This window comes from Macaca thibetana, chromosome 16, assembly GCF_024542745.1.
Source record: "Macaca thibetana thibetana isolate TM-01 chromosome 16, ASM2454274v1, whole genome shotgun sequence".
NCBI lineage: Eukaryota > Metazoa > Chordata > Mammalia > Primates > Cercopithecidae > Macaca > Macaca thibetana.
In genome coordinates, this window is record NC_065593.1 from 23,840,347 (window position 1) to 23,864,089 (window position 23,743).

A 23,743-nucleotide genomic window follows, 5' to 3' on the forward strand; every position below is an offset into this window, starting at 1 on the left:
CCACAGACCCCTCACCTTGGCCAGTGGCACAATCCCAAACACACTGTTCTCTGCCAAGTGGTTGAGGTGGAGCTCTGTCCTAGGGGTATAAATAAGGCGTCAGCACGGCGCTTGGTCCCCATGCCAAGGCCATTTCCCCCCAGGGTGGAGACAGACAGACTCAGCTTCCAGACTCCAAGTTCTGTCTGCCCATCCTCCCATCATCCCCGACTGGCAGGCCAGCTGCCACTGCTTTCCTAACTGGCCTGGATGCCTGGTCAGGGCACCATTCTCCTGAGTACAGGCCACCAGACATGCCCTGGTAAGAGGATGCAGCCAGGCCCCCAGAAGGGAGCAGGGAACCTGACCGAAGGGTGAGTCCAGCCAAGGCAGAGACCATGCCCTCAGTTACAAGAAGGGCTAAAGAGGACAATGGCCTGGGGTTGCTGGCTCAGCCTCATCATTTATCTTTTCAGTGAACACACAGCAAGTCTGAAGGTCTAAAGGGAAGAGCGTGGCAGAGGCAGCCAACACGGGGCAGGAAGGGCTAGTCTGGAGGCCACTGGAAGAGGCATGGGCTTTTGGCCCCAGTGTGGACTCAAATACCCCTACCAGTCATACGATGGTAGGCAAGTCCCCAACCACCGGCACCTCAGTGAGCTTTGCTTTCCAGAACTGGCTTCATGGGTAATGGAGATCCTAGCTAGGCCCTGGAAACACTGAAGGGTTTTCTGTTCCCCTCCCACATAGCCAGGCCCCAGTACCCAGGACCAGGGAGTTCCTGATAGGCAGGGACTACATCTCATCCGTGTCACCGTCCCTGGGGCCTAGCTCAGAGCCTACCACATAGCAGACATGCAATGACCAAACAGTGCAGGACGTGATCAAGTGGCTTTAATTCTGGATGCAATCAAGGTCCCGGAGGCCAGTCAGCGGGCTGGAGCTCATAGCACCCTTGTGTACCCTCTGACCCATCTCACCTGAGGGTGCCATCCCCACAGGCCAGCAGGTAGTAGAAGATGTTGAATGTGGCCTCACTGGCTGGGCGCCGAGCCACACGAAGCTTCTCCAGAAGCATTGTCTGTGGCACAGCATGGAGGTGTGGGTAAGCAGGGCAGTGCCAGATCAAGTTTTTCCCACCCCACATCAGAAGGAATCAAACCCATGGTCCTCTAGGCCCTGGGGAACAAGCAGCTGCATTTTTTTTTTAAGATTTGAGATAGAGTCTCACTCTGTCACCCAGGCTGGAGCAAAGTGGAGTGATCTTGGCTCACTGCAACCTCCGCCTCCTGGGTTCAAGCGATTCTCCTGCCTTGGCCTCCTGAGTAGCTGGGATTACAGGCATGCACCACCACGCCCAACTGATTTTTGTATTTTTAGTAGAGATGGGGTTTCACCATGTTGGCCAGGCTGGTCTTGAACTCCTGACCTCAGGTGATCCACCCACCTCAGCCTCCCAAAGTGCTGGGATTACAGGCATGAGCCACTGCACCCAACCTACATCTTGTTTTTTAATTCTTTTTTTTTAAGATAGGGTCTCGCTCTGTTGCCCAGGCTGGAGTGCAGTGGCACAATCACAGCTTGCTGCAGCCTTAACCTCCCAGGCTCAAGTGACCCTCCCATTTCAGTCTCCCAAGTAGCTGGGACCACAGGCATGCACTACCACATCTGGCTCAATTAAGCAGCTGCATCTCATTCCCAAGGTGCTCAACCAGATACCAGATCCCTCTAGGATCAAACTGGGGACAGAAACCAGAATGAGGTGGAAGAAGACAGGCCCAGCTCCCAAAGGGGCCCTGCCACGCTGCCCAGCCCCCAGGTGCCTGCCTTCTGGAAATGGGAGCCTGTGATGAGGTATTTAGCATGGGAAAGAATCAGCCTTGGCTGGGCCTTACTTTACTGACAAGCCGGTCCTCTGCTAGGTGAAATTGGCCCGAGAGAAGCCCCAAGCATGAATCTCAGAAAATGGGTGTGAGGCTGAGGCCCAGCAGTAGAGTGAGGACAACCCCAGGGTTGGGAGAGTGAAGCGAACTGGGCAGAAAGCTGGACCAGGCCCCATCCAGGGCAGGAGGCCCTGAGGGCAGAAGGTGATGCCTCCGGGTAGCACAGGGCAAGCCTGCCTGTGCCTGGGTCAATTTTGTTGGGGTAGAATCCCAGGAAAATGAGGCACGGGAGACAGCCTAATTTCTAGGTCATGAAATCACGTGGCCCATCTCCTACTACCCCGAGTCCTGGGCAGCACTCTCACCTGAATGGAGGCTGAGGCCACCTGGCCAGCTTGGTCAAAGTCCAGGGAGAGGATCTGGGAGAAGCGGGTGGCATTGCCGTTCATGATGGTGGGGCTGTTCCCAAAGGCTTCCAGGAGGGTGTACAGAGCCTGCCACTTCTCCACTGCAGAATACAGGCCCAAGGGGACATCAGGAAAGCCAGGGGCAGCTCATCTCCCAGCTAGGAGCTCCAGAGGTATGAAGGCTTGGGGCCATTCACAGAACTGCCCATGGACAGAGGGGTTTCAGGGGCATGGAAAGGCCAGGGAGAAAAAGAGCTGGCACTTAAGAGGGTGCTCTCTCCTCACTCCCCTCCCCTCACCCCACTTTCAGTTTTCTCCGTTGTTCTTGCCTCACCAGAAAACACCTTGTTCCCGCTGATGCCCGCGATGGTGGCCAGGTACTGCACCAGATGCTGGCAGCTGGTGGTCTTGCCACTGCCACTACTACCCAGGAGGATGATCGACTGGTCCTGACGGCTCATCAGCATCGCCCTGTATGCGGTCTGGGCCACGGCATAGATGTGGGGTGCCATGTCCTCCCGCCGACACCCCTTGAACATGTGCATCACCTTGGGCAGGAGAGCAAGGGAGAGAAGGGGTTGGCTCTTAGCTGATCCCATTAAGACATCCCTCACCACTAAGGTCCACATCTTTCTGGATTTTCCCTCCTGTAGTGCCCAGGGATTCCAAGGCCATGCATGGAAATACAGAAGGTAAGTCCTGGACTCCATCAAAGGTTGTGGGGAGGTCCTGTCCCCCATCTCTTGAAATGACTCCTCTTCCCAAGGTCAACTGTGAGAGTGGATAGGAGCCCAGTGGGATGCCACAGGGGAAGGGCAGAGAGCCAGGGCAGGGGGTGGGGCCAGGAGTCTGCAGGGTAGCCTTGAGGGTGCCGCACCTTCTCGGAGTACACAGCAGGGGCCCCACGGGGGCCAAGAACCAGCAGGCTGGGGCCAGCATACGTGTGCAGCAGGCTAGCGCCATAGCGCTGGCGCAAGGTGTGCAGGACACTGGACTCATTGAGGTACACCAGTGAGGCCAGATCCTCCAGACGGTCGCAGGAGGGAGCATTAGCCTGTGTGGGAGGATAGGCGGGTGGGCACTGGAGCAGCAGAGCCCATCTCTGCTGCCAGAGGATGGGCCTGCCCTGCCCAGAGCACTCCTGAGCCTCCTTCCCCAACCCAGCCCCCTGCCCACCTTCTCCACGTCATCCTCGTCCACATCCAGGATGGCCCCATCGTGGTCCAGCTTCACGCGCACCTTCCCCTCAGGCAAGCTGAGCTCCTCAGATTTGAGTTGACTGGCTGCAGGGGAGGGACAGACAGCTGGGATGGGCCAGGGAAGCCTCTGCTACTCCACGTGGGAACTTCTCGGTCCTGCCCTCCTCCCCACTGCATCACCAGCCTCTCGCTCACTGCTCAGCCCTCACCAGATGCAGAAGGCACATTTGCTGCCCAGCCCTGAGACCAGAGAGTCCTGACATGTGCCCCTGGACACTCCAAGACTCACCCAGTGAGAAGCCGTCCCTGTGGACCAGCCACACCTTCTCCGTCTCATTCCAGGCCTCCTCCGCTGCAATCTGCTCTTCTGTCTTCGCCTGTCAGCGAGAGGGAAGAATAAAAGGCCCTGCTATAGAAGACAGGGACAAGGACAGCAGGAGAGGGGAGACAAGTGAGAGCATAGGCTTCGAGACAAGCCACTGGGCAAGGAATGAGTTAGGTGACAGACACAGAACACAGGGACATCAGAGGTGTCTGGGAAAGAGGGTGGGGAAGCCAGGAGGCAGGGGTGGCTCTGAGGAGCCCTGAGGACAGGACACAAAGGCTAGGGACCATACCATCAGTGAGGGTCTGGCAAGACAGGGGCACAGGGAGCTTGTGCCCAGGAGAGAGCAGGCCCCAGGAAAGCAAATCACCAGGTTCTCCCTCAGCCACCCTCTACCCCTTCACCCTGCCAAGCCCGGGAGATCAGTGTCCTGAGTCCAAGGCCCTAGACCCTGGCCACAGCTACTAGGATCTTCCATGCCCAGCTTCTCCCTTCATCCAAATGATAGGGCCTCCTTTGCCAGGCTGGGAGAGGGCATGTCCTCAGATCTCAATAGGGAGTTGCCCGGACTTCGCAGTACAGAAGGATAGGTGGGCTCGGAGCCCTGGCCTCAGCCCTGGCCCTCCCGTCCAGAGGTTGCTCTACCTGGGCCGGGGGACAGTACCCAGGTACACACACCAGCCTCCCTGCTCCTTCTTCATGCCACCATCAGCAAAGACCCCTGTCACACAGACCTAGTGGACATGCTAATGCCACACAAAGGCACGAGGCAGTGCGGCCAGAGATATGGGGGTAGGGGCAGCCCTGCTCTGTCAAACACAGGGAGAGGCTTACACATTATACAGATGGACACAGGAGTGGTGTAAAGGGGCTGGGAGCCCCCAGAGGCCTCAGGAGGTCACCAACTCAGAAATAAGCATTCATAGGTACTGACAGGGTGTGGGCTGTCAAATCTGGCACCCTCTAAGAAGGACATTTGAACTGGGAAGAAACGGTGTCTGGGGGACCTGGGGAAACAGATGAAGGACCCAGGGCCCAACGGGCTCCTCTTGTGTGTGGGTGAAATGACAGCAAGGTCATCCTGTGCCCCAGGTGAGGGATGGGCACCCCAGTAGCATGGACCCACCCTTGGGTTAGCCCAGGCCCCTACACTCTCGGAGGGTCCCAGCTGTGAGGCACAATCAGCCTGAAACCTGAGGCCCAGGCGTGGACACTGCCTGGGTCCTGACCCCCTGAGTGAGAAATCAGGAAACGATAAGGAAACATAAGAAGTATGTTCTTTGTTACATTTCTTGGAGTTGAAAGAAAAGGAGATGTGTGCTCTCCTCCCAGGTTGGCTTCTGGCTTTAGCAGATCCCTCCAGTGCTGGATGGCCCTTCCCCAGATTGGAATAGGAGGGCTGGGCTGCACCAGTGGCTCCCAGATCTCTGGGTTTCATGGACCCATGAAATAACTCTTTGAATAGGAGGATCACCATGTGGCTGGCAACATTTTGGTGTGTTAAGTGAGGACATTAAAAAGGCTAGTTCTTTATATTTGAAGAACTATAACTTTATAAAAATCATTACAATGTTGTAATTTTTTTTTTTTTTCCAAATCACATAAGACAGGGGAGACCTTTGTGTTGAATAGGCACCAGGTATTTGGGGACTGATGAAGAAGGTGACATCATAGCCTGTAACTAACTCCTTTAAAGTGTATCTGAAAATGGGTTTCTCACATTGGCCAGGAGGTGGAGACAGAGAATGTCTCATGTTCAGGCATGGGCTGGGAAGACGGCAGGGATTCCGCCTTTTCAGCTTTCTCTCTCCAGAGAGAGCAGAGTTGAAACACCTAGAACTCAACCAGATCCCCCTTGGGCTCCAGTGGCTGAGAACCACATGCCACATGGGCCTGACTTGAAGGGCGACACTCGGTCTAGATGCTCCCCAGGGGCCTGACACAGAGCTGCACCATCTCAAGCTCCTGGCACTACCTCCCGCTGGGGTCCTCCCAGACACAGGGTGGGAGCCTGGAGGAGAAAGAGGCCTTACACTCCAGCAGGAGGCCCGAGCACAGACGCCAGCCCAGGTGCAGGCCGGGGGCGCTGGGTGGTCACCGGAGGGAGCGGAGGGCTCCTGAGTGGGGGGAGAGCACCCTACCTGGCTGTGGGCACGAGAGGCGGCCTCAGAGTCCAGCTACCGACAGCAAGCAAAGGAGAGAGAGAGAAGAAGGGTGAAGACAAGCAGACCACTGGCACGTCCCCTTTAGCAAGCACTCCTGAGTCAAGTGGGCCGGCACGCCCTGGTTGTCCAAGGCTCGGGGTGAAGGTGGGGGTTTGGTGCCAGGACCTGGCCTGAGCAGGTGAAGTGCACCCAGTCAAGGATAGGCCAGGAAGGTGAAGAGACACTAGTGACCATGAGGCCTCTCAGAGGACATGCTCCTCTAAGTCATTCCCAGTGGCCTGGGCAGGAGTCTGCCACTCTGCCTCTGGCCACAGTCTCTCCTGGGCTGACCATCCAGTCTGTTCTGAATCAGGCTTCCTCTTCTGTGTGTCTACCGGGCCAGGCCACCTCACCACACCCAAGGCCTGGGCCCCCTGCCAGCCTCCTGCCTTATCTCCAGAGCATTTCTCAGCCTAGCTCCCCTGTGGCCACCAGCACAGAGCTGTTCCTTGCCTTCTAACACAGCCCAAGGGTGCCACTCCCCAGGTCAAGGGCTGCGTTCAGAGCTGTCGCCCTGCACCTCTCATAGAACACAGCTCCCAGCAGCTTCCAGTCTAGAATCTCTTCCTCAACCCCAACGCACCCTACAGCACTCCCACCTCTGCCAGCCAGGCACACCGACCCCATCTAGATCCAACTTGGGGACCACTTGACAGCTGCCCAAGAGCCAAGGTACCGTGGGCAAACCCTGTGGCCAGCCTTGACCTCTCTGGTTACTTAAAGCCCTGCAAAGCCTTTCTGGGGAGGAAGGCGAGTCAACCAGAACTTGGATGTTACCTGTTAGAAATGGGCAAGGAGTTAACAGGCCCCACCTGGGTCCGGAGAGCCAGGACACCAAAAATAGTGACAGCACCCTTCCTTACCACCCGCCAGGCCCTGCCACCAACACATGTCCTAGAGGTAGGACAATGTGGCCAGAGAAAGGGACTGGGCCCTGAGCGAGGAGGGGTGCCCTCCCACATGCACAGCGCTTTGGGCTCTCTGGAGGAACCACTCTCCCCAGAGCACTTCTCTCATTTCTTCGAGAGCCCGACATGAGGGCCCACAGGCTGCCACGGAGCCACCTTCATGGTCAGCGCGCCTACAGACACACACAGGGTCCTGCCGCCAGCCTCAGGAAGAGGGTGGCCAGGGACTGGGACCCACACACAAGAGGGGCATTACAGAAGCTGTGAAGATCCTCTCCAGCCGCTGGTGGGCCTCTTCCACGGGGGTCAGCTGGACCTTGGCAGCTCCTGCCTAAAGGTTAAACCACTATTAGTCCCAGCCCAGAAACGGCGAGGCCGCAGCATGCAGAGCTCCCAGCCCAGGAAGCCACTGGGACCCACCAGGGAAGGGGAGCAAGGTGAGGGAGCAAGCCCCGCGGCAATCTGAGTTTTTAAACTATCAGATTAGAAAAAAAGAACAGTTGCCTGGGAGTTCTGGGGTTATTTCTTCCCACCTGCCTATCTTGAGCACCAAATGGCCCTATTATCCCACTTGCCCTCTGGACCCTGTCCCAGGCCCAGGTGACAGGTGGCTAAACTCCAGGTCAGGGCATGTCTCAGCTCCCAACTCCTCCCTTGTGAGAGGAGGAAGGACAGGGAATCCGAGGGGAGGGCAGCCGCCCGGGAACAGGACCACGACACTCCCCACCTGCTTACAGGCTCTCCAGAGTGACTGACAGTTCTGCCCATACCCTGCCCAAAATGCCCATGCCAGCTCCTCCCTGTGAGCAGGAACAGGCACTTCCCCGATTCACAGACTGGGCCAGGTGGGTGGGAAAAGCAGCGGCTGGCTTTTCTCTAAGTGCTGCAAAGCCCAGGAAGAACGGGGAGCAACAAGGCTCCTCAGGTCCCAGGAGTTAGCAGTCAGGGAGGGGCCTCAAGGCCTCTCAGGCTGTTCCCCCACACCCTCCAGACTCCTCTCCTTCCAGCCAGGAGGAGCCTGCAAGAGCACAGGGAAGTAGTGGCAAAACTTGATGCCCCTCCCCCACACCCTGGGAGGCCTCAGCAGGGTCCACAAAAGGGAAACTTGAAGAGAACTGTCCCCAACTCAGAGGCCAGCCAAGAAGGCAACACTTTCCAAGGGAAAGAGGCTGGACTGACCCTCCCTCTTGCTTCTCAGCCTCCTGCCCCCACCCAGAGAACACTTTCTGGGAAGACAGGATTGTCCTATACCCCAAGGGGCCCACTATACCCATCCGCCATCCAAGCTCAGGGCTCCTCGAGTCCTGCTGCCAGAGGGTCATGCTGGCCAGGCCTAAAGGAGGCAGTGATGGCAGTGAGCGCACCAATAACAACTGTTACTAGCACCACTATCAATGCTACCATTTATGGAGCACCCACCATGCCAGGGACCAGCTTGGAGCATTATCTGTATCATTTCTAATCTTCTGGTTACTTAAAACCCTTATTATCCCTTATTTGCAATTCCAAAATCCCAAAAGCCCCCCAAAGAAAACATTTTTCTTAACTATTTTGGCGGCAAAACCTGGCAGTTTATCCTCTGTGCCCCTGTAGTGTGAATATTCATAGATTTTGCTTGGAAAATATTAATGTTTGTTATGCGTTGTTGCTCATTATGCATCCTGTATGGCACTAAAATACAAAGATTACTAATTTCCAAAATACTTCCACACCCAGGGTATCAGAGAAGAAATTTTGGACCTGTATTAACCCCACTCAACAGGGGAAGTCTGAGATGGGACTTTGCTGAGGTCCCAGGGGATGAGTGGCTGGGAATGCAAGCCCAGACCCCAGACTTGAGAAAACATCTTTCTGCCCGGAACGATCTGCTGAGACTGATCCTCCGCTTTGGGTCTGGGGCCTCAAGCTGGCGCCGTGTAGCTGGGGACCAGGCCCTGACTCCCATGGCAAGGCCAGCAGCATGCTGGTTAGCAGTTTCCATCCCAGCCGCCGGGCCAGAGCCCAGGCAACTGCGGGGTCCGCATTGGGTTAGGGAAAGCCATGCAGCCCCTGCTGTCAGCACATGACCCTAGGCCCAGCCTCTCGGTCATGCGGGGTTCATTGAGGTGGCTTGGGGCAGCCGGCTGTGAGGGTGTCTGGCCCTTGAGCGAGGGTGGTGAGGGGCAGGAGTGGTTAGTGACACACTCTTGTACCTCCTGCTTCACACCAGGGACTGGTGACTTGGACTGCTGCTCTCCAGTGAGGTCTGACTTCAGGCCAGCGGAGCCTGGGGCCGCCAGCTCCTCCCGTGGGGCTGGGGAGCGCTGCTTCTTTGGGGTTTCAGGCTTGGCTGGGGATCCTGCTTTCTCTGGGGAGTCCACCCAGTCTGGGGAGCCTGGCTCCTGGCTGGAGGGCTTCTCCCCCTTCCCAGGAGACTGCTTGCCGCGGGCCTTGTGCTCCTTGCCCCTGCCCCGAGACATCAGGCTCCGCAGGCCCAGGGAGAGCTCATCCTTGGCTGCCTCCTTCTTCGCTTCAGGCTTAGGCAGAGCAGGGGGAGGTGGGGGAGGTGGGGGAGGGGGTGGAGGCTTGGGACTAGAAGCTGCCTTTTCTCCCCTCTTGCTTCGAGTCGGGTGCTCAGGGGACTTGACTCCTCTGCCTGGGGGCTCCTTGGCATTTCCAAGCTCCTCGCTGGGCAGCACCTTACTCACCACCTTCCTCACTGCATTTGCCACCCGCTTCCGGGACAGGCCCTGGACCTCTTCGCTTGGGCCTTCTGCTGTGGCAGCTCCCAGGCCATTCATGGCGAGTGTGGGTGCAGGGCTCTTGGCTCTCTGGGAAGTCTCTGGGGGTATTGGGTTGGTGGGAGGCTGAGGACTCCTAGATGGGCCGCTGCCTTCCTTTGAGCTGCCCTCTAGCTATAGTCATACAAACACAGGTAGACGTTAGCATCACCCCCTGCAGCCCTGCCCATCCCATGCAGAGGGAGTAAGAAGGTGTGACCTCATGCCCTGGAACAGATCTCCCATTCATCCAAAGCAACACATGGCTCCAAGAGGCTACCCCAAGAAGCCCACTTTCCATCTTCCAGATAGGACAATTGCAGCTAAGAGTCTGGCTTCTTTTCCACAAAGCACGATCAGGTACTGCTGTCACCTGCTGCCCATCCCCAGGCTCAGCATGGACCTGTGAGATGCCGGCACACAGTGCCCAGAGGCCTGTGAGGCGCTCTGGGGTTACTGGCTTTGTGTTAGGGCAGCAACCAAGTCCCAATCTAGGCGAGCCCACTGCCTCACAGCTCAGACGCAGCAGAGATGGAGCATGGAGAGGTTAAACAGCCAAGTACCACCTCCATTCCCACCACCAATCCCAGGCCTAACTCCAGGGCTTCCTGCCTTTGTGGTCCTTGGTCCTTCCATCACCTGTTTGCTGGGCAGTCAGACCAAAAGCCTGCCCATCCTGAAGCGAAAAATGATCAGGGAGCTCTTCCTGGCCCCAAGACATGCCAAGCCTCCTCCTCGCAGTATCCCTCGTCTGTGGCCACTGTCTGCCCTTCAACTATATTCTCAAGCGCTGTGGAGCCCAGCATGGGCCCAGGAAGCTTCCACTTTAGCCTGCTTTCTGCAGTCTCTTTGCAGTTTTCCTCCTGCAAACCTTTCAAGGGTTTGGAGACCCCCTAGCTCCCAGAGTGTATGTATAGCCCACAAAGGGTTAAGCACTCAAGCAGCCTCAGCTCCATTCCGCCCTGGAGTGGACTGGTATACTCTAGCTGGTGTGCCCACCCTTCCCCCACACACTGGTGCTAACTGTCTGGGTCCTAAGGGACTGCCACTGGAAGGCCAGGCTGGCTAACAGCAGGACAGTTTCCCATAAAGCCAGCCCCATTGCCTGGGGGGAGTAAGGGCAACTAGGGGTCTCCTTGTTGGACAGGCAGAGCTCTGTCACCAGCTGAGCTGTGCTTGAGTCCTTGCTGGCCAAAACAATGATCTTGGTTCTAGAACACATATGGGCACTGGGCTCTGTGAAGGCCCACCTGCCCATGCTTGCTTGGATGCAGGAAGATGCTCATAGTAGGCACACCTGGGAGCTGCTGCCTCTGGATGCCACAAGGAGAAGTTGCTCCACCTTTTGCGCAGAGCTGAGCCAAGGGCCTTAATCTAGGCCCTGGTTACAGGTTGGCTCTGCTGAAGGGATAGAGAGAGTAAGGGCTTGAAGGTGCCTCTTCCTCAACCTCTTAGGCCAAGAGTGATCAATGGCATGCCAGGGCACTGCAGAGTTGGCCAGTGGCCCTAGCCACTGGATCCTACACTCCTCCCCTCCCTCTTCTGGCTTTTCTCCCATCCCCCTTCCATCATTAAGATGATGACGATGGGCCAGGTGTGGTGGCTCACGCCTGTAATCCTAGCACTTTTGGAGGCCAAGGCAGGGAGATTGCTTGAGCTCAGGAGTTCAACACCAGCCTGGGCAACATGGTGAAACTGTTTCTACAAAAAATACAAAAATTATCCAGGCTTGATGGTGTGCGCCTATAGTCCCAGCTACACTACTCAGGAGGCTGAGGTGGGAGGATAGCTTGAGCCTGGGAGGCAGAGGTTGCAGTGAGCTGAGATGGCACCACTGCATTCCAGCCTGGGTGACAGAATAAGACCCTGTCTCAAAAAAAAAAAAAAGAAAATGATGATAATGATGATGACAATGATGATGATAGTAAGACTTACACAGTACTTACTATGGGCCATGGCACTCTTCCAAGCACTTTACATGTAGTTTTTGCAAAAAAAAATAAATAAATTCTGGGCAACTCTGAGGCCTCTCCCTCACACACCCACATCCCTTTCAAATCACAGTCTGGCTTTCCAGGACTGTTTGCAGATCAGGTGGAAGCCACAGTGCCTGGCTAATCAAATTGACCAAGGAAGTACGGGGAGCCAGGACAGGCACCGTCTGGGGTAATGAAGTAAGGATCTGTGTTGTGATCCAGCTCTGCCCCAGAGCCCTGGGCACTCCTGCCCCTTGTGCCACCAGCTGCCCTCTCCTAACTACACATCTCTGGACTTGGCTATTCAGAAACCGATTCTCCTCTCTTGCCTTAGGAGAGTCCAGGTTTATTCAGGGTCTCTATCCCAATGCACTGGGGCTGGAGGCAGTGGGTAGCTGGAGCCTGCCTCCAGGTCACCTGCACCAAGCAGCTGACAGGGTCTTGGAAGAGACAGCAGCGACTGCAGTGAAGTCCCTCTACGTCCTTGCCTTGTGCCACCCAGAGCAGGCTGAAGAATCCCAACAGCTGAGCTCTCATTTGACGCTCCCTAACCTAAGTGTTTGCCCACCCAAGCCTCTCCAGGCCCAAAGGGTTCAGGACACCAGAAGCAAAGGGAGGCAACTTAAGGGGATTAGGGAGGAGGTTAGGGGAGGTCCCCAAAGCACCCTGGCTATCTCCTTCACACACCCGAGGCTGGCATCACACACACCATACTTTCTTCCCCTTTACTAGAGTTCTCTCCAGCTGAGCCACACAGGAAGGGGCCCCCTGCAATCTCCACCTACTCCATGGAGCTGTCTCACAGGCTAGTCCAGGGCTAGTGGGTGCAGGGGCAAACACACACATGCACACACACACACGCGCGTGCACACACACACGCACACACGCACGCACACGCACGCATGCACGTCTCGGAGAACTCAGGGATACACTTACAGCCCCTTCCTCCTTGCCAGGAGAGCCAGGCTTTGGCAGAGTTTTGTCCTCCTCTTTAACCTGAGGGAGCAGATGAAGAAGTCACTGGCAGGTCAAGGCTGGGAGACCCAGCACTAAAAGCACAGGGAGAGAACATTCAAGGGGCCTCCCTCTCCCTGAGAGGTGGAGCTCCTGAGTCTTTAGGAATACCAGGGCTAGGGGACCTGGGCAAGAGTTATCTTATCCTAGAATCAGGACTAGTCAGTGATGACTTCAAGAATGAAGAGTCTGTGGGGGCAAAAGCCAAGTACCCTTGCCCTCAGCGACCAGCCACTTTGCCCACTTTGGGGGCTAAAGAGGTCCACCCACAGCGCCATCGTGGCTTTGGTTACGTGGCAGATAGGAAGATCCAGCTAATGTAACTCATCCAAACTACAAGAGTCATCCCCAGCTCAGGCAAGAAGTGGTTTGAACAAAAAGCCCCTGATCTAGTGACAGAGGAGGTAAAAGTAACCCAGTGTGGGTACCTGTGGGCCAGCAGCTTTTAGAGTAGAGTGAAGGTTGGCCCCTACTGGGCTGGCTCTGACTTGCTTCTTGATCCTGCACAATTCCCCAAGCTCAGCTGAGCTCTTGCTGGAGGCAGGGAGTTGGGCAGAGGCGGAGATTCAGGAGGCCAGATATTTTCTTAACCTCAGACTCACAAAACTGCCAACCATGCAGCCAAGGGAGGGAACCCTGAAGCTAGGGGCGGGGTATGGAGGAAGGAAAGATGCCTAAGCTCTGGACACTGTGGCCAGGGGTTTGTGCTGGAGCCCAGGAGCTGGCTGGCCTGAGTCAGAGGGGAGGAGTGGAGTCGTGGAAACAGCAGATACCATCACACATCTGGAAAAGGGGCAGATGATGCGGAAGCTCTGAAGGTTCTTTCAGTTCAGAAACTGGCTCAGAACAGACCCAGGCCTCAAGTTTAAAAGAGCCTTCTCCTTTCCCCTCACCCGTATCTCTCCCTCCAAAAGCTCAGGCAGTCCTAGTGGATTTAATTTCTCCTCTTTCCTGAGTCACCTAGGACTACAGGAAAAAGACAGGCCTGTTACCAACCCTACCTCCCCCTCAGCGTGCCTCTCCTTCCCAGCACAATGTGGGTAGGAGCATGGCAAGAAGTCCTTGATTCCTAAGGGAAAAAATCCTTAGAAACATCCAAAATCATTTACATGATCCACTTGGGGGAACTCTCCAATTGTAACCAGGGTCTATGGCTAATTTTGAGCTCAAATTAGCAGTGCCAGAGGCACTGGCTGGCGTGATAGCCGCTGCAGTTTTAAAGCTGCATCTTGTCCACAGAGCTATCTGCAACAGGCTCAAGCTTCATAGTTAGCTCACAATGCCAAGGATGGGGGAAAATGACAAATATTCACCTGAGTGGAGCCTACTTCTTTAAGAAATGGAATCGGAGCAGAGAAAGGGAAGGCAGGGAATGGGGGACAGAGTGAGGAAGAGTGGCAGGGTCTAGGTCTGTGCCTGCTGCCCCCCACCAAGCCATCACTCTCCCCCTTGCTGCCCCAGGGATCACACCATGCAGTAGTTCCGGGGCACACAGGTTAGTGGGAGGACAAGTGTTTGCAAATCACACAGATACATTCATTACTGCATGCAGTGCTGTTAACTTGGGTTCCGGGGTGGCCCAGATTCCAAGTCCACTCTGTGTTCTTCACCAGCTCCAAATCTGTCCTCCCTCCAGTGGCTCAAATCTGGGACCCCAAATGTCTGGCCCAAGGTGTGGCATTGGGGAAAACACTGGGTGCCCCCCAAGTGTCTGAAACACTGGGCCCAGCTCTGAGCTCAGCTCTGGATTTAGCATCAGGCTGACTCACTGCTCCCTCCCCCACCAGAAGGGCTCTGGCTGTTGTAGGTCACTGCCCAGCTGGGGACTATGCACACACATAAAGGCACACACACAGGCAGTCCCAAGTCTGCGGCCTGAATCACCCTCTGGACCCAGGTGGCCAACTGGCCTGACTTCTCACCCTCAGCCCCTTGTCCTCCTACCCACTGCAGTCCCCAGGCTCAGGGAGACCCAGTTCCAGTGGTCCCTCCACAGCAGCCCACGTTCCAGGGGTGAGTCAAGGCAGCAGGATGGTGGGAAGGGTGTGGAGGGGTTAACCCAGCGGGACACCAGCAGGACAAAGGGCAGCTCACCTTACCAGAGATGGGGCTTAGGGGAGGAGCATGACTCGGCACAGGAGCCCATCCAGCCAGAATAGGGAGTTCACCAGCCCCTCCCCGTCATTCTCCCTGCCACCCCCAATTATACACACGTGCCCCAGTCCATCTCTAGCTCCCAAAGCTCCCTCTCCCACAAGCCAGTCTCCTGCCTGCAGACACAACATGCTAAGCACACAGGAAAAACATAAAGATTTTAAAATCTAACTTTCCTTTTGCTCCCAGAAGGCGAACCTTGATGAAAAGGCCATGACGCTGAAGGTAACCTGTACCCTGAGCCAGAGAAGAAATTGGGGGCAGGGTCTCGCGGTGTCTCGGAGTCTTCCTAAAAGCCAGAACCTGCCAGGACAAACGCTGTGGGCAACAAGGGGAAAGGAGGAATGGAGTGGAGGAGGAAGGATTACAAAACTCAAAAGGGCATTGGAGTAAGGAATAAAAGATTAAAGGAAAATGAAGGAAAGTAGGCACAGAACATAGCACTCCCTACCCTTGGAAGCTGTGTGCTTTGTTTTTATTTTTATTTTTTTATTTTTTGAGACGCAGTCTCACTCTGTAGCCCAGGCTGAAGTGCGATGGTGCCATCTCGGCTCACTGCAGCCTCTGCCTCCCGGGTTCAAGCGATTCTCCTGCCTCAGCCTCCCCGGCAGCTGAGATTACAGGCATGCACCACCATGCCCAGCTAATTTTTGTATTTTTAGTAGAGATGGGGGTTCACCATGCTGGCCAGACTAGTCTCAAACTCTTGACCTCGGGTGATCAGCCCACCTCGGCGTCCTAAAGTGCTGGGATCTATACAGGCGTGAGCGCTGCGCCTGGCCAGAAGCTGTGTGCTTTGAGGAAGCCACTTTGCCTCTCTGGGCCTCTCTGTAGAATTAGGGGCTAGTCTAGATAATGGCTCAAAGCCTCTCCATGTCTGGCACCTTAGGAGTCTATGTGGGGAGAGGCACTCAAATTCTATTTATTTATTTATTGAGATAAAATTTCGCTCTTGTTGCCCAGGCGGGAGTATAATGGCACGATCTCGGCTCACTGCAACCTCCGCCTCCCGGACTCAAGCGATTCTCCGGCCTCAGCCTCCCGAGTAGCTGGGATTACAGGTACCCACTACCACACCTGGCTAATTTCTGTATTTTCAGTAGAGACGGGGTTTCTCCATGTTGGTCAGGCTGGTCTTGAACTCCCGACCTCAGATGATCCACCCACCTCAGCCTCCCAAAGTGCTGGGATTACAGGTATGAGCCACCATGCCCAGCTGGCACTCAAACCCTTAATACAGTAAACCAAAATTGTGGGCCTGTGACCTAGGAGAGGAATTGAGGAAGCTGCCTCAGGACTCCAGCAACTTTGCCTTCCAGCTGTAACACGCATTACCTGGGGCAAGAGGCCTGGAGAACTGCAAAACTGTCCATCTATGGATTAGAAACCCGAGCTGGGCCTCTTGAAAAATCAAATCAGAATTTGCCTCAGTCCAGGCACAGGCTTCATCCAAAGAATCAGTGCAATTCAGTGGAGTTTAAGAACTGGTTCTTTTTTTTTTTTTAATTGAGACAGAGCCTCGTTCTATCACCCAGGCTGGAGTACAGTGGCGCAATCTCGCCTCACTGCAACCTCTGCCTCCTGGGTTCACGCCATTCTCCTGCCTCAGCCTCCCGAGTAGCTGGGACTACAGGTGCCCACCACCATGCCTGGCTAATTTTTTGTATTTTTTTAGTGGAGACAGGGTTTCACCGTGTGAGCCAGGATGGTCTCTATCTCCTGACCTCGTGATCCGCCCACCTCGGCCTCCCAAAGTGCTGGGATTACAGAAGTGAGCCACTGCGCCCGGCCAAGAACTGGTTCATTCTTAAAACCGCTTATCATAAATGAACAGTTAAAAATTAGGAAATGTCTTGTTTTCAATTATTTTTATTTTGCTTTATTGACTTCTGTTTTATTATTCAGTTAATGTGCTAAAGACTTTAAGTTTGTCTGTTGCTGTAATTTTAACTCATTTGATCTTTGGTCTCTTGTTCAAGTTTTCCTACTTGTTCATACAGGTTCCATCTGGCCTAGGCTATAAGGACACCGGGCCATTTCCACCCAGGCCTGTTCCTCTGCATCAGCTGTTCCTATGAGCATCACTCTGAACACAGATGTGGGGCTCTCCCCAGAGGAAATTCTGTGGCTTTTATGCAGAATTGCCTAGACAGTTTTCCTGTCTTCCTTATCACTGAATTTGTTTAGGATCAAGAGCAAGTTATCCTGGAACTGGATTATTTATAACCCAAAGGATAAATGCTTGAGGGGGTGGAAACCCCACTGTCCATGATGTGCTTGTTTCTCAATGCATGCCCATATCAAAACATCTCATGGGCCGGGCACGGTGGCTCACGCCTGTAATCCCAACACTTTGGGAGGCTGAGGTGGGTGGACTGCTTGAGCTCAGGAGTTTGAGACCAGCCTGGGCAACACGGTGAAACCTTGTCTCTACCAAAAACACAAAAAATTAACTGGGCATGGTGGTGCGTGCCTGTGGTCCCAGCTACTGGGGAGGCTGAGGTGGGAGGATCTCAGAGGGAGGCAGAGGTTGCAGTGAGCAGAGATTGCAATACTGCATGCTCCAGCCTGGGTGACAGAGTGAGACCCCATCTCAAAACAAAAAAAGAAAAAGAAAAAAAAATATATATATATATATAAAATGTATCCCATAAGTATATAAACCTATCATGTACCCACAAAAATAAAAAATAAAAAAAAGATCAAGTTACTCTTATCCAAGACAGAACGGGTAAGGAACTCAGGCCCCAAAGATGGTGGCAGCATCTGAGTTGGGAACAAATGGCTCTCCGGAGCAAGGGTATTTAGATCTAAGGCCTCTCTTCCTGGACTTGTTCTCTCTCTAGAGATTTCAGCCATTTCTAGCAACATTACTGAATATGGAGCACCTACAATGAGATGGGCCCTATGCAAGGTATTTAACATTTATTTTCTAATGTAAATCTTACAACAATCTGAGGACTGGTGATATGGGAATTATTATTATTCCAATTTTATCGATGAGGGAAAAGATCCAGAAAGAGATTAAGTCACGAAGTTAGTTAAGTGGGGGAACCCAGACTTGAACCCACATTGGTCTGCCTCCAAAGCCTGTGCTGCTTCCTTAGTGCCCACATTTTCTGGTATGTTAGACAGGTGTCAGCCTTGGTAGCCAAATCTGGTTGATAAACTTCATCAGCGTGGAGATTCAGAAGATCCGGTCACGCCAAAGCATGGATTGATAGTGTGTTTTACTAGTGTGCAACTTTCCAAATCAAGTTTTTGGACTTGCAAAAAGGGAGACCCCACCATGATTCTGCCACTCTGCAGCTCACCCACCTCCTCCCTCTGTGGTACTTTTGAGGGACAGCAAGAGAAACCCACACTCACTGAACACTTACTATGAGCCAGGCACAGGGGAAGGCACTTCATACAGGTCTCCTCATTGAATCCTCACAACAACCCACTTTCTAGGTAAGGAAATAAAGAAGGTGAGTTGCCGAGAGCCCTGCAACTATTTTTGTTTGTTTGTTTGTTTGTTTTTTGAGACGGAGTCTCGCTCTGTCACCCAGGCTGGAGTGCAGTGGCGCGATCTCGGCTCACTGCAAGCTCCGCCTCCTGGGTTTATGCCATTCTCCTGCCTCAGCCTCCTGAGTAGCTGGGACTACAGGCGCCCGCCACCGCGCCCGGCTAATTTTTTGTATTTTTAGTAGAGACGTGGTTTCACCGTGGTCTCGATCTCCTGACCTTGTGATCCGCCCGCCTCGGCCTCCCAAAGTGCTGGGATTACAGGCGTGAGCCACCGCGCCCGGCCGAGCCCTGCAACTATTAAGTGGCAGAGCTGGGAGCCACAACCAGAGTGGATCTTGGGGAGCTGTTGGTGTGTCTTTGTCATCCCTGGACTGTGATTCACCCCTGAGCAGAACTTACCCATCTTACTCATCATACTGTAGGTGCCTAAGAAATGTTAGCTGCACGAGAGTGCTGGGACAGGGGTTCTTTGCACAAACCTCTTATTCCCATCTAATCTCTTCCCCAAATGTAATCTATGGAGAACAACACTTGCCTATTCTGATTCCCAGGGACATGGTACAAACAAGGGAGGTATAATCTCTAAACCTGCTCACAATAGATACATAGTCAACTCAGTGCCTGGGTTTGTGGGGAGGGTGAGGACGCTGAAATTGCTTAGTAGCTCTTTGTGGAACAACAGCCACAAAATGCATCATCCTCTGGCCTAGTCATTCCATCTTCAGGAATGTATGTCCAATGAGCAGACTTAAAGAAATAAAGAGAAAGAAAAAAATGCAAAGATTTTTATAGATGCACTCTACATAACAGCTCCAAATTGGAAAGTGCCCAAATGCCTAGAATTAGGAAATGGTTAGGTACAACCCGTTGTTATATTGCCATTTAAACTGACAAATGTGTGGACAACGTAACCATATGGAAAGCTCCACATAAAATAACACCAATCAAAAAAACTGGAACTCAAATAGTATACAAAGAGTGATCATAATAATCTTATAAACTGTGTGAATTAGACACAATAGGAACACTTGGTATTTATTTTGTTATGTATTTGTTACTTACTCCTTATTTTTATTGTGAAGATGGCTAAATAGTCAATAAAAAAGAAAAAGAAAAACAGATAATAGCTAGAAGCATTTGTTCTCAAAGAGGAGAGATCCAAGAAATGTGCTGAGGGACTGTCAAGCCTCAGCCCCAGCAGGCTTCTGACGCTCTGGGAGCAGCTGGGGTTTACCCTCCACCGTGCCAGCAGAGCCCACTCGCCCTTAACATGCACTTTCTGGGCCCCTCACAGGAGGGAATGGGGGCACAAATGCTTCTAGGAGAATAATGCCATGCCTCAGGCAGTCCCTCAGGCCTGGAATGCCCGGCCTGGACAAATGCTTTGAGGCCCAAGCATCCACGCCAGACATCTGCACACTGCAAGCCCCTGAGAGCAGCAGGTAACCCTCAAGAGAGTGCCCAGAGGAAGCCGAGACGTGGCCGAGGTCACTTCCCCACCTCGCCACTTCTGCCAGCACTCACACACCCAAGGTTTCTCCTTCTGAGGACCAAAAGGCAGGGCATTCTCCTCTCCTCCCTCTTTCCCATTCGGAGGCACAGAGGGCAGCTCCCAGGAGACTTCTTCCTCCCAGTCCCAACCTAGCACCAACTTATCTAGGGATTGGGGGCGACGGGGGGTGGGAGGAACAAAGGAGAAGGGAAGAAATACTAGCATAATAGTAAAAAACGGTTAATCGTTATTGAGCATTTGGTATGTGTCAGGCACTGTGCTGAATCCTTCACATGAATCATCTCATTTGATCCTCACAACATCCCTCTGAAATAGATACTAGTGTGACTGTGTGATTGCTACTTTACAAATGAGCAAAAGGAGGCTCAGAAGGTCAGGTGACTCACCCAAAGCCTCACAGCAGCAAGTGGCAGATCTGGGATTCACACTCAGGTCTCCTGCGAGAGACCTCCACTGCTCACTTTAAGGGATGGAGGCACGCCCTACCCTCCATCTCCCCTGGCTCACCTGCACTGTTGTCCTTCTACATCAGCTGCCAGAACAGCAGCTTGGGAGGAAAGCAGGGATTCCCAATGATGACCCGCCCCTCCACCCACCGACCTGAATATGCTTTACATGGAACTGCTTGAGAGGAAGGGAAGCTCTCTAGGGAATGAACTGAAGGCCATGCTACCAGACAGAGGAGGAGGGGGAGACGAGCTTGGCAGGGACAACCTGGCCCTTGCAGTGCAGCCTCCAGCCAGAGCCCTCCCCAGCCCCAGGGCGGAACAGAAAGCAGGCGGGCACCCGCCTCACTGCAGGCCAGCCCAGAGGAAGCAGGTGCACTAGAATGGCTTCCTGCCACAACTGCAGTTGCAGAAGGGTCTTGGTTTCCTCCTCCAACAACTGGACCTGCTGGAGGCCTCCCTTCCCTGGGGATGCTCACTGCCCCTCTGCAGGGCACTTTGCTGTCTGCTTGGATATCACTGTGCATGGCCCTGAATCTGTGACCTGGTGCTAGTGGCCCGGGGGTGGCTGGGGGAGAGTAACATAGACCAGGAAGCACCCATCTCTCAGGGTGAGGAGGTCTCTCTGACCTCTCCCCCACCCCCGGGCATACTGCCCACACAACTCAGCCCTGGTGCCAGTTTGGGGGCTGAGGCAGGGCAGTCCTGAGCAGAAAGAGATACAAGTGCTCACGGGCACATCTTAGGCTCCTGATGCACCTCCGCACCAGGCCAGCCCACATACTCTGCCAACTGCTGACACGACTGAAAACCTTACCCTTGGTGGCTGGGAGGGGTAGAGTCAGAGGAACGGAAAGGACTGGGAGCAACTATATCTCTCCTCACTTTCTTTTTTAAGGAACTTACTTATCTGGAGTAATCTCTACTAAAAAAGAGACTTAGGGCCAGTCAGAGAATCCCCGACACACCATCTGCGCCCCTTACAAGTGTCCTATGCACAGAAATGGAGGTGGCCATGCTAAGACTACTTTTGGGGACATTGAGAACGGGTGCTCCTTGACAACTCCAAGGACCATCCCCTCTCAAGGAGGAAGAGAGGAGAGGGCTATACCACCAACAATGCAGAGACAAGACTACCGAAGACCTTGGGTGCTGGGGAGGCTGGGGCTTTGGAAGAAAATAGCATTCTAAGGAAGGAAGGCCAAAAAAGCACTAATGGTTGGTGGGGAAGGCATGTCACAGCCTTGGGGGTGGATGCAACCTCAGGAAACTGAGATTCAGAAGACAGTGCCCCTCCAAAACTCCTGAAGTCATGAGTCAGGCCCAGGATGCCCTGCTCCTAGCCACGGAGGGGTTTTTGAGGCTTCCGGGGCTGGGTAACTCCCTTCTTACCAAGAAGCTCCGAGAGGAGCCCCAAGGCGGCCCCACCCCTCTCCCCACCTACTTCAGCCACATCTGGGGAAATCACAAAAAGGTCCCTCCTTTCCTAAATGAGGAAATAGCATGAGGAGCCTGGGACATTTCCAGGGTAGGGGGTCAGAGGGACACTCACCCGCATGGCCTGGCCCGGAGCAGCCCAGAGCAAGGAGACTCTGCTCTGATGCTGCTCTGGCTCTGTTAGCAGCTCAAAATAGCACAGGCTCTGGCCCCGCCCAGTTCCCGCCCTCTCCCCAGCCCCTCCCGTCCAGAGCTGCCCAGCCCCGGTTGGAGCCAGTAGCCCGGAGGACTGCGGGTATCAGGTATGCCAGGAGGGAGACGGTGATACAGCAGTGTGTGTGGAAGGGAAGGAGAAGGCTCTTAGGGTAAAGCCATTGGGGTGGGCGGCAGGCAGTGTTGGGGGGTTAGGGCAAGGACAGGGAGGGTGAGACTTGTCTATGGACACACACCCCAGCTCCGGGACAGCTGGGCTGATATGGCTCCTAAAAATAGCAGAGGAATTTGAGACCTGCAGCCCCCGGCCCCACAGGCCAAACTTGAGACAAGCACATGCGCACTCACATACATGTACACGTATACACACACACATACACACACACCAGCATGCACAAACATTCAATCAACCCAGTGTTCTTGAGAACACCCAAATCATAGGCCTACCCTAGCCATCTAATTACTGCGGCAGAGGCCAAGACAGCCACTAACGTCACATCCAAGACAACACACGGGGCCCACTGCACACTGTGCCCAAACAGCAGCCGCACACAGTCCTGTAAGGTCTGGCAAGAGCAAAGACCCACACGGGCAGGCCCACTTACTGCCCCACTGCCGTCAGTACACAGGGGACATGCAGAGAATCAATAGTACTCTCTACGTTTACATCCCTCTCCCCTCCACACATGCCAGGGACTGCACAGGCAGAGAGGAGGGTGGGGTGGGCCTCAGCCCTGCAGACAGAGGAAGTCATGGGTGTCTGGCCAATGAGCGACGGCTGCCTGTGAAAAGCCAGTGTTTCTTGTGAAGAGAAATCCTGGCCTGGTTCTCCAGTTAGCACCATGGGATGCTTAGACCAGGACTAGGGACCCGCTGAGAGGCTGAAATGGGAGCTGGAGAACAGAATGGGAAGGGGCCAAAAGACAGGGAGTGCAAGTCTCAGAAGCTGTCAGCTCTGCAGAAAAAAGGAAACAGTCATTGCTTCCCTCTTCCTCTTCAGGGAAAAAAAAAAAAAAAAAAAAAAAAAAAAAAAAAAAAAAAGGTGGGGGTGGTGCTAGGAAGCCCTGGTACAGAATCACCTCCTAACCAGTCTGGCATACACCCCATGATTCTTGCCCCTGGCCAGCTCTAAGGGCCATTGGTTCTATAAATTGTCTGACTTTCTCCATGAAAAGATTGGTAAGCACTGCCAGAGAGGACGGAAACCCAGCTCTGCCTCCTACCTGCCATGCACTGTCCAAGTCTCACTGTCATATAGTCACATATACAGACTCTTAGGACATGGTGCTGTGCTTGTGTCCTGCTCTCTAGGGAATGGGATGTCTCCCCAGGGGAAGCATCTGGCCCTTCTGAAGCACATGCAGTGTCGCAGGTCTTCCCATCTCCAGTGGCTACTTAGAACAATGGTGCCAGCCTCAGCTGCTCACTGAAATCCACTGGGGAACTTGAAAAAAATACCGATGCCTGGAGCCCACCCTTTCCCTCTCAGTTTCTGACATAATTGGTCTGGGAGGGGGAGCCTGGGCATTGGGATTTTTTTTTTTTTTTGAGACTGAGTCTTGCTCTGTCGCCCAGGCTGGAGTGCAGTGGCGCGATCTCGGCTCACCACAAGCTCCGCCTCCCGGGTTCACGCCATTCTCCTGCCTCAGCCTCCTGAGTAGCTGGGACTACAGGCGCCCACCACCATGCCCGGCTAATTTTTTGTATTTTTAGTAGAGACGAGGTTTCACCGTGTTAGCCAGGATGGTCTCAATCTCCTGACCTCGTGATCCTCCTGCCTCAGCCTCCCAAAGTGCTGGGATTACAGGCGTGAACC

The 23,743-nt window shown here is 54.0% G+C and overlaps 1 protein-coding gene across 5 annotated transcripts in view; it reads right to left on the bottom strand.

Annotated features, from left to right (window-relative positions):
• MYO18A (myosin XVIIIA) overlaps positions 1–23,743 on the bottom strand; it is a 105,939-nt gene that overhangs the window by 44,051 nt on the left and 38,145 nt on the right. For 2 of the 5 annotated variants that reach the window (XM_050763283.1, XM_050763285.1), the window contains exons 3-10: positions 5,935–5,970; positions 3,758–3,845; positions 3,446–3,552; positions 3,147–3,323; positions 2,604–2,817; positions 2,228–2,370; positions 960–1,060; positions 16–79 (exon numbers count right to left, since the gene is read on the bottom strand). In XM_050763283.1, the coding sequence (XP_050619240.1) occupies positions 16–79; positions 960–1,060; positions 2,228–2,370; positions 2,604–2,817; positions 3,147–3,323; positions 3,446–3,552; positions 3,758–3,845; positions 5,935–5,970 (930 nt within the window). Of the gene's footprint in view, positions 1–15; positions 80–959; positions 1,061–2,227; positions 2,371–2,603; positions 2,818–3,146; positions 3,324–3,445; positions 3,553–3,757; positions 3,846–5,934; positions 5,971–7,161; positions 7,237–9,097; positions 9,800–12,576; positions 12,636–14,983; positions 15,127–18,188; positions 18,258–21,829; positions 21,910–23,743 lie in introns of those variants that run through there. The other 3 variants (XM_050763287.1, XM_050763286.1, XM_050763288.1) reach the window with 2 other exon arrangements.